This window comes from Notolepis coatsorum (genome assembly GCF_963971535.1).
Source record: "Notolepis coatsorum genome assembly, chromosome: 14".
In the NCBI taxonomy this organism is placed as follows: Eukaryota; Metazoa; Chordata; class Actinopteri; order Aulopiformes; family Paralepididae; genus Notolepis; species Notolepis coatsorum.
In genome coordinates this window covers 20388125-20400946 of record NC_140178.1, presented here as the reverse complement: position 1 = coordinate 20400946, position 12822 = coordinate 20388125, and the positions used below count along the sequence as shown (strand labels likewise).

Sequence of the window (12822 nt, the reverse complement as noted above, 5' to 3'; positions counted from 1 at the left end):
GTCTACAACATGCCTACAGTAGAGTACAACATGCCTACAGTAGAGTCTACAACATGCCTACAGTAGAGTCTACAACATGCCTACAGTAGAGTCTACACTACAACATGCCTACAGTATGGTCTACACTACAACATGCCTACAGTAGAGTACAACATGCCTACAGTAGAGTCTACAACATGCCTACAGTAGAGTCTACAACATGCCTACAGTAGAGTCTACACTACAACATGCCTACAGTATGGTCTACACTACAACATGCCTACAGTAGAGTCTACACTACAACATGCCTACAGTACGGTCTACAGCCTAGTAGATAAATCTTTATTATCCCCACTGGGGAAATTCCTTTTGCAGCAACAGTTAAAGGGGCACTTCATGGAAAAACAATGGCGATGTATTTTGGGATATGTGTGTCTGGGACCAAAGAGCAATCATGTCTGTTCCTGCTGCACCTTATACCTGTACGCCCAGAGGGAAGGAGGGAACACTCAGAATAAAGAGGATGTATAGAGGGTCCTGAAGAATATGTGGGCTTTCCTGCATGTGTGTGGAGGTTAATGTGCCCTGTGTGTGTCCTGGGTAACCCTGTGGGGTCCACGGATGAAGCTCTGTAATCCAGATTGTCCTTTTGGAACCATACATTAACTTATCTTGAAAAAGTTTAAATAGTTATTTATGAGTGTTGGATAAAATCGCACTTCTCCCCTGTTCATTGTTGTTCGGTGTGTTTTTTTTAACCGGGCTCTGTGATATAAAATTTCCAATTTTGTTTTTTATTTAGTATATAATAGTGATATAACTCATACATTCATATGGCATAACGCATAGATATTCTGATATCCCAGGTTGTCCTGAAAAGATAGTGTATATCACTTGCTTACAGTAATCTATAACTTGTCTAGTACTGAGATCACTTTGGGTTGAGGTTATGCATTATTACATAATTAAAGGCAAATCTAAAATAGGAAAAATGGCTTAGACTCCTATATTTTGTTCATGAACAGACACAGTGCGGAGTTTCTCAATACTAAAGAAATAATTGAAATGATGGCCTATTAGTCAACATCATGCCAGACAATATTTAAATGGGGCCTGCAGGTTCAAAGAAAACTGCCCTTTAATTGCCTGGCTAAATACAAGAGTGTCGCCTGTAATTAAGTAATTAACATTATTCATTATACAATGTCCATGTGCTTTAAAATGTCTTTACTTCTTTTTTTTTGCTTTGAAATCAAACAACTCACATTGTCATAATGATTCTACAAAGCTTGATTGATTGATTGATTGATTGATTGATTGATTGAAAACTTTATTAACAGATTGCAGAATGGGTACAATACAGTACGGCTCAATACACACAATTGTTAAGGGGATGCAGACCAGAGAAAAACTTTCGTCTTTTTTTACATCAGGGTCCCCCATTTTCAATTCATCATAACATATTATGACATACATGACATACAGATATACAGTACTGCTACATCTATACATTTATGACATACCAGATTTGCAAATACTATAACGATACTGTGCCATTTCAGATATTTGGTCTACTGTTTTAAATGTCTCTTCAGTTTGGACCACGTCTAATAAGTAATAATAAATATTCTATGGACTATGTTGGAGTGTTGAGAGTGAATATAAGTTATAGGCCTGGTTGGGAAGGTGACAGAATGGCTCGCAAGTTCTGAATAGCATGGTGCAAAACCCATGAATTAAACTAATGAGTGACATGTCATCTTCATCAAACGAAGGTACTGTATAAGCAAAAGAGAACATTTTAGGCTACTTGCTGTAAGATGATTTTATAAAGGCCGACAGACAAATATTCGCTATAATAAATAACTCTGCCCTAATGATTTGAACCAATTATGGACCTGATTGGGGGAAATAAGACCTCACTAACTCACAAGAGATGCCGACAACAACAGCATGGAGACAGCATCCATTATCTCTCATGTGTAAACACACCGTATAACACTATTAAGTATATGGTTCATTCTCATGCCTATATGGCAATGTATTTAAATGAAACATTGGGACACCATTGAGGTGAATCTCGTATCTTAGCTTTGGGCCTATACGCGTTTAGACATATCTAGTCGGGGGAGAGTTAGTTAGAGAGAGTTTACAGTCTGGCTGACTTTATGCTGCTCTATAGTTCTGGCCAGAGGAAAGGTTTACTGGAGGTTTCTGCGGGGAGAGCAGGGGAGCCAGACAGGCGACAGTCGGAGCAGTCTGGCCCGCGGGGCAGGGAGAGAGAGCGAGTGAGGAGCCAATGGGAGCGCGACCTCCACTCCCTCTGCCCCGCTCGGCGCGGCGCGCCCTGTAATTTGGAGCTGCAGTTGGGTTGGGCGACGCCGCAGTGGACAGAGAGACAGCCCGTTGCCTCGTCAAGAAGGCACTTTGGATATATAGGTGGATGTCTGTGTGCGCTCCAGAATCCCAAAGAGATTTCATTTTTTTTAGGGCCTAATAGCAACTTTCAACATCACAAGGATTTGTCTTTTATTCAAGTGTGAGTATCCAGGGATCTTAATAATAACATGAACGGGCCACATCATCATTCAGCCTTCGGGGAGAAGAAGCCAGTGGTCGTGGTGGGCCTCAGCACCTCTGACCTCCTCCTCCCCGGGGCTGGAAGCTCGCACCCGGCCATCAAAGGCTCCCCGACGCGCCCCGAGTCTTCCTCCACGGACATGGGCTACTACAGCGGACAGCCGGCGCTGCACCACGGCGGCCACCACGAGTTCTACCCGGCGGCAGCGCAGCAGCAACAACAGTCCTACTCAACGCAAGCCACCATGAACCCATACACCTATCACCACTATAACATGAACGGCATGGGTCCACCTGGAACCTACCCGGCTGTCGCCAAGACAGAGTACGGGTACCCCCCCCAGGCGCAGTACAGGCAACATGGGCACTTCAGCAGGGACGCGCAGTCACCATTACACCTACTGCACGACGTCGGTGAGTTTTTACGCACGAGAAAATGGAGTTAGACAACCGAAAGCCAAAATGATTGGTGTTATCTTTAGCTATTTTTTTTTGTGTGGCACACGTGCTTTCTTTTAGTTATACACAATATATTGCTAAATTTGGCGTCCTTGTTGGTAAATAACTTAAATAACTTGAAAATGGTATAGCCTATACGCACAACATATTCAACTCCAATGGTGTTGCAATTATATAACTGCAATTCGCCTAGTCTGTTATTTCTTCAATAAGTTATTGTTATAAATTAACGAATGAATTAATGAATGAATCCATGAAACCGTTATTGTTCCTGTAGGGGGATTTGCTTTGCACAATGCGGGCATAAAACAATTGCCAATATAACTTAAACTAAAATCAGACATCAGCAAAATAACTATAGCCAGACTTGATTGGTGATATTCAGTAACATTTCAACGAGCCTGCCTCAACTATTATGTACAGTAACTGTACTTCTTACTGTTTAATATATCAGGCCACACACAGGCTATACACATCCACAACAGCGTTTAAAGTTACACTGTAGTATTTTCAACACTCGGCTCTCAAAACATGTAGCCTCGTCTTAGTCTTTTCACCATCTATCTGTATTGTCACTTTCAATAGATTGTGGACGTTTTTTCTTTACTGAAAGGAGCGTTCTTTTTAGCGGAACAACGCTTGGAAAAACAAACTCGACTAGCTGGTATAAGGTATACTACAGTTCTGACATTCCAGTTGGGGAGTTGACGTCTCGTTGTCTTGTCTTGGAGCCGCCCGCGGGGCCTCTGGCCAGGGGCCACTTACGTCAGGTGTCACGGCATGTCAGTCACAGTCTTGGAGCCGGTTGACGCGGCATGCCAGCAACAAAGCGGCTCGTTATTATCACGCTATATGTTTGTTGGCTCGAGATCCATGTCTATTATAAAAATTAAAAAAAATTAAAAGAAAACGTAAATATAAAAGAAGCCCTGACAAAACATAGAGATATACAACTAGGCCTACAGGCTACATGAAAAGCACCTATAAATCTCTCTACCCACCACGTCTGTGGGAGAAACACAGACCAAAATTACAAGTTTAGAGCAGCGTTGGAATTTCTTTGAAATGGCGAGGCTGCAGCACCAGCAGCTATATGTGTCTATTTTCGTGTCACTGCCATTATGTGCTGCACAAATACCTATAGGTCTATTAGAAATCGTTGTGAAAAATCTGATCATTTTTACAAGAAGTTTGAGATCATCTGCATGGTGATATCACAACTGATCTACCTAAATAACTGTTTAACCCTTTCACTGCCGCACTGCCAAACGGTTAACCCTTTCACTGCGACGATACACAGAAGGTTAACCCTTTCACTGCCACACAATAGCAGGTTAACCCTTTCACTGGCACACTACAGAAGGTTAACCGGCCGTAACCGTCGGTAGTAGTGTGATAGTAAAGGGTTAACCTTCTGTATAGTGTGGCAGTGAAAGGGTTGGTGGGCCTATAATACCGTCTACCAATCAGTATCACTACATCATCTTTGACCGTTATGTTCAAGAAATATCAATTCAACTGCACTGATTGTTCCCCTTATAACAATAAAGCAAAAATAAAGTAAAGTAAGTAAATAGAGTAATTATATTTGGTTAAAAAACAACACAATAAAGCACACTCGCTCTGGCTGAGTGATAGCGGCTCGGAAACAAATTCATGAAATTTGTTCTCTCTGCCTGCATCCACGACCACGACTCCTTCTTAACCCGTTCACTGCCACACGACAGAAGGTTAATAACCCTTTACTATCACACCACCGACGGCGATGCTCCATCATTAGCATCATTAGCTCCGCATAATGATGCTAATGATGGAGCATCGCCGTCGGTGGTGTGATAGTAAAGGGCTAACCTTCTGTATTGTCACAGTGAAAGGGTTAACCGGCTGTCGTGTGGCAGTGAAAGGGCTCATTTCTAGTATCACCCCCCCCCCCCCCCCCTGCAGTGAAAGAGGAGCCGGAGGAGGAGGAGGAGGAGGAGGTCCGGATGGTCAACGGAAAACCCAAGAAGATCCGCAAACCCAGAACCATTTACTCCAGCTACCAGCTCTCCGCCCTGCAGAGGCGCTTCCAGACGGCCCAGTACCTGGCCCTGCCCGAGCGGGCCGAGCTGGCCGCTCAAATGGGCCTCACACAGACACAGGTGAGGTGGACGCGTGCACAGTTACAAAATAGAATAGAATAGAAGAGAATAGAATGGAATAGAAACAATCTCTCAAGTGATGTCCGTATAGTAAGAGGACCCGTTGGTTGGCATGACGACAGACAGGAAATAACCACCAACATCTAAGTTAAATATGAGAAACTATATTCAAAAACATCAGGACTTCCATATAGAATTCTATTTCACAGTTAAAGGTCCCATGCATTATAAATGGCCTTTTCCAGTGTTTAGCATTGATTCCTAGCAATTGGGGATTATATCAATGTGGTCTGTGTGTCGTTAATTATCATATTGACTCATCAGTCTAGTCTCGAGTTCACGAGATCTTCCCTCACTCAACTAAGCTGTTCTGATTTGACGGTATTGCTGACGTGAATAAGGTACTGATTTGCAGTAACGCCCCCTCTATGGTTGTAGCACATAGTGTAACCCGACACTTGCTCAAACGGGTTTTGACAGAGGCAGAGAACGAGCGAGCGAGAGAGAGGGAGAGAGATAGAGAGGGAGAGAGAGGGACCGGCGGGACCGTGCAGAAGTGTGTGTAAAAATGTGTGTGCGCCATCTCTCTCCCTCGTCGGAGCATTTACACACAAACTTGACTGCGTGTGTGTCGAGGACGCATCCCTCCTCTCTCTCTCTCTCTCTCTCTCTCTCTCTTGCTCGCTCTCTCGCTCGTATGTATCACGCTGTGTGGGTGACTGTCACTGGAAGCGCTTATGGGCGGAGCCCATCCAATAACAGAACAAAATTATGCTTTTGAGTACTTCATTAGACATATAAAACAATGCATTTTTTTGAAAAAAACCTTACAGATGTCTTCCATAGACTCACAGGAATTGTGTAAAGTTGCCCAAATAGTGCAAGGAATAGCAATGCATGTCCCCTTTAAGAGTAACTGGGTGATACTGCATAGACATGTTGGGACCCAGCGGTCCAATCAGAAAGAGGGATGCCCCCGAAATACCAGTGGTGGAAGAAGTACACAGTTCCTTTACTTAAGTAAAAGTAGAAATACCCATATAAATGAGTACTCTGGTAAAAGTAAGAGTCCTCCATTCAAATTCTACTTAAGTAAAAGTAGAGAAGTGTTTGCTATAGATATACAGATCCAGAGGGAAATTCAGCACTACGATTGCTCACAATAAACATTTAGGTAGTCAAGAATCAAAAATAAGAATAAGAATAAAAATACAGTCAAGGATATGCATTCTAAAAATATGTATACATTCTAAAATATGTATACATTCTAAAATATTCTAAAATGTACTTAAGTATCTAAAGCAACAGGATGCAATGGGATGTGTAGAGTAGAATTAAACAGTAGAATACAGTACATTACGATGCAGGGAAGATGCAAGCTTGCTCCTCAGTACCGCAGGTGGAGATATATATCAGTGACTCCTGGCTGGAAAGACTGTTGTTATGATAGTCTGGTGCCTAATGATTTACTGCCAAGTCCCACAGTGTTTCGCAACGAGCCACTGCAAATACTCAATAGTTGAAAGACGAACGTTTCTAGTCTAACTCCATTCTAAGCACGTTCCATTTCCCCTTTGGATATCCGTGTGAATTTTATTTTGGCAGAGGGACAGTTGAACACAAAACGTGTCTTTTTAACCTTCTGTAATGTGGTAGTGAAAGGGTTAACCTACTGTAGTGGCCGTGAAAGGGTTAACCTACTGTAGTGTGGTAGTGAAAGGGTTAACCGTCTGTAGTGTGGTAGTGAAAGGCTTAACCCTTTGTAGTGTGGTAGTGAAAAGGTTAACCTACTGTAGTGTGGTAGTGAAAGGGTTAACCTTCTGTAGTGTGGTAGTAAAAGGTTTAACCTACTGTAGTGTGGTAGTGAAAGGGTTAACCGTCTGTAGTGCGCAGTGAAAGGCTTAACCCTTTGTAGTGTGGTAGTGAAAAGGTTAACCTACTGTAGTGTGGTAGTGAAAGGCTTAACCCTTTGTAGTGTGGTAGTGAAAAGGTTAACCTACTGTAGTGTGGTAGTGAAAGGGTTAACCTTCTGTAGTGTGGTAGTAAAAGGGTTCATCTACTGTAGTGTGATAGTGAAAGGGTTAACCGTCTGTAGTGTGGTAGTGAAAAGGTTAACATACTGTAGTGTGGTAGTAAAAGGGTTAATCTACTGTAGTGTGGTAGTGAAAGGGTTAACCTTCTGTAGTGTGGTAGTGAAAGGGTTAACCTTCTGTAGTGTGATAGTGAAATGGTTAACCGTCTGTAGTGTGGTAGTAAAAGGGTTCATCTACTGTAGTGTGATAGTGAAAGGGTTAACCGTCTGTAGTGTGGTAGTGAAAGGCTTAACCCTTTTTTTTTTTTTTTTAATCTTTTTCTCTCTCCTTTTTCCTCCGATTTTCTCCCATCCCAATGTTAGTCGTTATGCCAATTAAATTCCCAATCCCCTTCCTGGTCGCTGCGCACTTACCCCCCACAGTCGGTCTGGGAGAGTGGAGGCTATCACGTGCTTCCTCCGACACACGTCTAGCCAATCAACCGCTTCTTTTTACCTGGCAGCGCGGACTCTCACTGAGAGCGTGTAACGTGTGGAAGGATCACACTACCGCCCTTAGATCCTATCCGCTCTTAGCAGGCACCCCGACCGAACTGTAGGAGTCGCTGTTTACAACGACCCGGACCCACCCCGCCAGCTTCTCCCACCCTCTAATATTGCCAATTGTATTAGTGTGAACGGCCAGCCAAGCTGGTGACAACCCCGGAGCTGTGAGCTGGATTCGAACAGGCGAATCCAGCGTCTCCGGGGTTGGTGACGAACGCAATCTCCGCTATGCCACCTGACCGCCCTGGCTTAACCCTTTGTAGTGTGGTAGTGAAAGGGTTAAATGGGATATTAATTGGGCTATAGATAAGCAAACCAGGAGAAGAAGGTAGATGTTTGCATGGTGGAATGGTCTGTGGGTTATGTTGTGAAGTATCTCTTCTATATGTGTTGTTCTCTTCCAGGTCAAAATCTGGTTCCAGAACCGCCGCTCCAAGTTCAAAAAGCTTTACAAGAACGGAGAGTTTCCACTGGGGGGCGACGTCCCACGTGACCACAGTCCAGCCGCCAGCGACTCCATGGCCTGCAACTCTCCTGCGTCTCCGGCGGTGTGGGAAAACAACAGCCAAAACACCAACACCAACATCAACACCAACACCAACACCAACACCAACACCAACACCAACACCAACACCAATACCAACAACGACAACACCGCCACCAACAGCAGCAGCAACAGCAGCAGCAGCAACAACAACAGTGCCAGCAAAGATACTACATTACCAGATGCTACCAGCGGAGAGCAGGGTCCGTATCAGCCCACGCTCGCCACCTCACCGACTTACGGGGGGGTATACACACACCAGAACTGGTACGAGCAGCAGGGCGCACATTTAGGCCTGCAGCAGCAAGGCCCGGCTCACCACACACCGCCGGCGCCATCTACACAGAGCATGGGAGCTGTTTACTGATCAGGAAACCTGCCGCGGGCTTTTTGAAGATACTGTATTATTTTGACTGGAATTCTGAGAAGAAGAAGAAAAAAATACAGGACTTTTAATGGTGTCCGGAGTGGAAGGACGTCGTTTTGATGATTCCCAAACTGTATTTCCCCCAAACCTCGCACAGACTGTTAATAATCTCTGGACTTTAAAGCCTGGCACGGACTTTCAGCAGGCTCTCTCTAACGTTGATTCCTCATTTCCTCTGACATCTAAGCCTGGTTTTCCATGTAAATGATCACCGTAGTAGTTTAATTCACCTCATGTCTCTAGGCAACAAGGAAGCTGCTAGGTTGAGCTTTTGTGGTTCCACTTCCCATGCGCGCGTGACAAGGGATAGCCTATTAGCTTTCGAGGTAAGTAAATTTTGAATGAAAAATGTCACAGTAATCTTAGTTGTCCTTCGTACAAGGACAATGAGTTAGCTAAGCAGTGTTTGCCACAATAGATGTAGGGCCTATTATTTATTTGGTTTGGTAATATCCACACTAGCTAGCATCATTGGGACAAAGTTCATCATTTGGAAATAGAAGTAAATAGAAAGTAAGCGTGGGCGGGGCTAAATAAGGTGAATAGCAGAAGCGATAGTTAGCCAACGACATCAGATGGGGGGGGCGTCAGCGGCTCAGGAGGTAGAGCGGTCGTCTGGTAATCAGAAGGTTCCCGGTTCGATTCTGGCTCCTCCTGGCAGCGTGTCCAAGTGTCCTTGAGCAAGACACTTAACCCCCTACCTGTTCCTGATGAGCAGGTTGGCACCTTGCATGGTTGCCTCTACTGTCGGTGTGTGGATGAATGGGTGAGTGTGATGTTGTAAAGGATAAAAAGCTCTCTAAAACCAGATTGGTGTGTACTTGGAACAGATTGACTAGAAAGAAATGCCTTAAATTGGTTATTTACCAGATATTCCAGGATTTTAGCGAGGCATGGTAACTTGGTAATCGGTCTGTAATTATTTTGATCATTTCTATCACCATCTTTATGTACTGGAAATACATGTGCTGATTTCCTAATATGCTTGTTGAGATAGAGAGATTAAATATGTGCATTCATTGGTCTGTGATAAATGGAGCAGCCAGTTTAAAAAAAAATTTAAGGATCCAATTTATCTTCTCCAGTTGAGCTTCTGGAATCAATGGCTTGCAAAGCTTCCAATACATAAATAATAGAAAAGGGCTGAAAGGAAGAACTGAGAGACATGGCTCAATGTGGAAACACAATCATCATTAATAAGTGGGACCCCTTTGTATATAAAAGTCTAGCATCTGCAAAAAGTTTGTTGAAAGCTAGGAAAACAGCAGTCCCCACATATAATGTGTGTAGGTAGGGAAATCGTTTAGTTTAGTTTAGTTCTTAGGTTATATTTAGTAGTTTTTATTACCGCATTCCAAAATTCCGCAGGGTTTACATAGGAGCAGGTAATTAGGTCTAGATAACAATTAGATTTCACCTTTCTTATGGATGATGTGCATTTATTTCTAAATCGTCTGGCAGGTGACCAGGCTCTGTTCCTTTCCTTGAATAAAGCTGCTATAGTTCAGGTGAAAAACAGGGAGCTTTTTGAACGGTGCGCGTTTGTCAACGACAGAAAGAAAGGTTTTTGTGAAAAACTCCAGTGCAAATTCAACATCTGTAATTTCAGATGTATAGTGTACGTTGCTATGAGAAATGTCAGTTAAAAAGGTTTGTTTATTATTAAAATGTCTTAGATTTGTCTTTGAAACCGTATAATATTTTGTCTTCTTTACCTGAGTATTTGCTAAAGTAGCTCCAAGACACCACAGGCAGCCATTTTGAAGCTGATAATCTGGGATGTTTACCAGTTGCACATTGCACTGGTGCAGGATAAGAATCAACTAAGTTAAAGGTATGTTATGCACATTTATTGTAAGAAAACATTTTCAACCTCACTTGTGTTTGTACAATAAATGTCTTGGAGCAGCATGCTGTTGTGCAGATCTACCTTTAATCTATTATTATAGAGCACAACATCTATTATACACGTTAGGAGGTGGTGTGGTGTGCGACACCTGCATTTAATGTTTCAGGTCCAACTTCAATGCACTAAAGTATGCCCCTTTGGTTGAGTTGCCTCATAGCATATAGGGCTCTCAAACGATTTGTTTATTTAATTCACAGATAAAATATGAATTGTGTTTCCCCCGCATGTAATTATACAGAGGGAGCTCTAGTGCTACCAGAGATGTGCTTATTATCCTTTCGGGAAAGAACTCATTCAACATGAATAAAACCAACAACATGAAAAAACAAAACAACAGTAATTGATTAACAAAGTCTTGGTTGACTAAAAGCAAACCAACTAATCGACTAATAAATCAGTAATACATTTGACTAATACATTTCGAAGCGACAATAAAAAAATTTAAAGGAGGGAAAATCGCTAGCCAAAACTAGCTTAGCATTCCAGCACAGGTTCCCTCGACATCACCAGCTTCAGTGAGCTCTCATTGTGGGGGAGTAACAAACCTGCAACATCCGCGCCTTTAGTAATAGCAACGTGGTTCTTTGTTAACAAACCTTATAATCCTTCTGTAAAAACGTATGTTTACTTTCTACCCATCTGCACGTTAAAGGACAAAATTACCCTTAAATAGGAAAAGGGGAAACACTGTTCATTTTCACCATCGGCGACGACACGAAAAGGTAGCCGGAGATTATTATAATTCAAAATGTCCGACAACACCTGAGAGGTTCGTGGACACTTTGCTTCTGTGTTTTCAGAGTAACGTACAGTGTGAGGAGAACAAGGCGTTGTGCCCTCCACTTGAGTGGGCTTTACTGTTGAGTGGGTCAGGATGTCTGTGGAAGTAGAGGTACTCGGGCAGTGGTATCAAAAGACTAATTTTTAGCTACTTGTACTTTACGTGAGTATTTTTTTTTTGGGGACTTTATAATTTTACTCCACTACATTTCAAAGGAAATATTGTACTTTTTACTCCATTACATTTATCTGAACCCATCAGTTACTAATTACTTTGAAGAAAAATATTTTACATAGAAAACATAGAAGCAGAAATGTATGAAGATTATATACTTTCACATTTGAAGCCTGACAACTTCAAGAGGACGTAATCAGAGCAGCATAACTGGACCACATAACCACTTTAACATAACCTTTAATCAGAGCGGTATAACTGGACCACACACCACTTTAACATAACGTAGAGAGATTGAATGCTCCCAAGCACTGGAATACACAAAGTCACGTAGAATGCATACTTTTACTTTAGATACTTTTTGAAACATGACACTAAACTGCTAACGCAATGCTTTATTTTGAAAACATTGATATAATTGGTATGGGATGTTTGGGTGGCACTTTCCTTTACCTGCACAGTGTTACAGCTGAGAGCAACGCTGCTGTTGCAAAATCTTTGAACTACAGCTGTGGAAAACTGAAAATATAACTCTGGAGTACAATTACTATTTATCTTGATCAGATTTTCATAATTTATACACATACTGAGCAACTACAAATAAAGCCATTCACAAAACTATTTATACAGTGTAGATCTTTTCAACAAACAGTTTTCACTGTACATAAAAAGCTGTATAGTAGGTAATATAGTATAGTAGGTAATATAGTAGTAATTAGTAGTAAATGAAGAGTGAGAAGAAATGAATAGTTGGCACTAAAACATTTTTAAATAAAAGTTATATATATATATTCTACAATATATTCTTTTTATTAAGTATTTTATTTATGAACAGCAGTAGAAGGCATGAGATGTTGCCATAGAAACGTTTATTTGATGGGAAGTAAAATATGTCATGTCGAGTTGATAATAAAGCTTTTGTTTTTGAATCTATCACCACTGTGTTGTATTTTGTGCACACACACTGTACACACACACACACACACACACACACACACACACACACACACACACACACACACACACACACACACACACACACACACACACACACACACACACACACACACACACACACACACACACACACACACACACACACACACACACACACACCCACACACACACACAAAGGTAGTCAGTTTGCTAGTGTGCCAGTCAGGACGGGTGAGTCAGACGACAGGTTGCACCCGCCTATATACCACACACACACACGCACACACACACACACACACACACACGGAAAACCC

General features: G+C 42.3%; 1 protein-coding gene across 1 annotated transcript; it reads left to right on the top strand.

Moving 5' to 3' along the window:
- Positions 1-2384: 2384 nt before the first annotated feature.
- LOC311239763 (homeobox protein Dlx3b-like) lies at positions 2385-12410 on the top strand. The gene is made up of 3 exons (XM_084328190.1): positions 2385-2973; positions 4963-5159; positions 8142-12410. Exons 1-3 carry the CDS (start codon positions 2547-2549, stop codon positions 8646-8648), a joined length of 1131 nt encoding a protein of 376 aa, XP_084184316.1. The 5' UTR covers positions 2385-2546; the 3' UTR covers positions 8649-12410.
- Positions 12411-12822: the final 412 nt, after the last annotated feature.

Coding starts and splice junctions, on each gene's coding strand:
- LOC311239763 (XM_084328190.1), top strand. CDS start 2,547: ATGAACGGGCCACATCATCATTCAGCCTTCGGGGAGAAGAAGCCAGTG. Junction 2,974..4,962: donor ACACCTACTGCACGACGTCG/GTGAGTTTTTAC, acceptor CCCCCCCTGCAG/TGAAAGAGGAGCCGGAGGAG. Junction 5,160..8,141: donor TGGGCCTCACACAGACACAG/GTGAGGTGGACG, acceptor GTTCTCTTCCAG/GTCAAAATCTGGTTCCAGAA.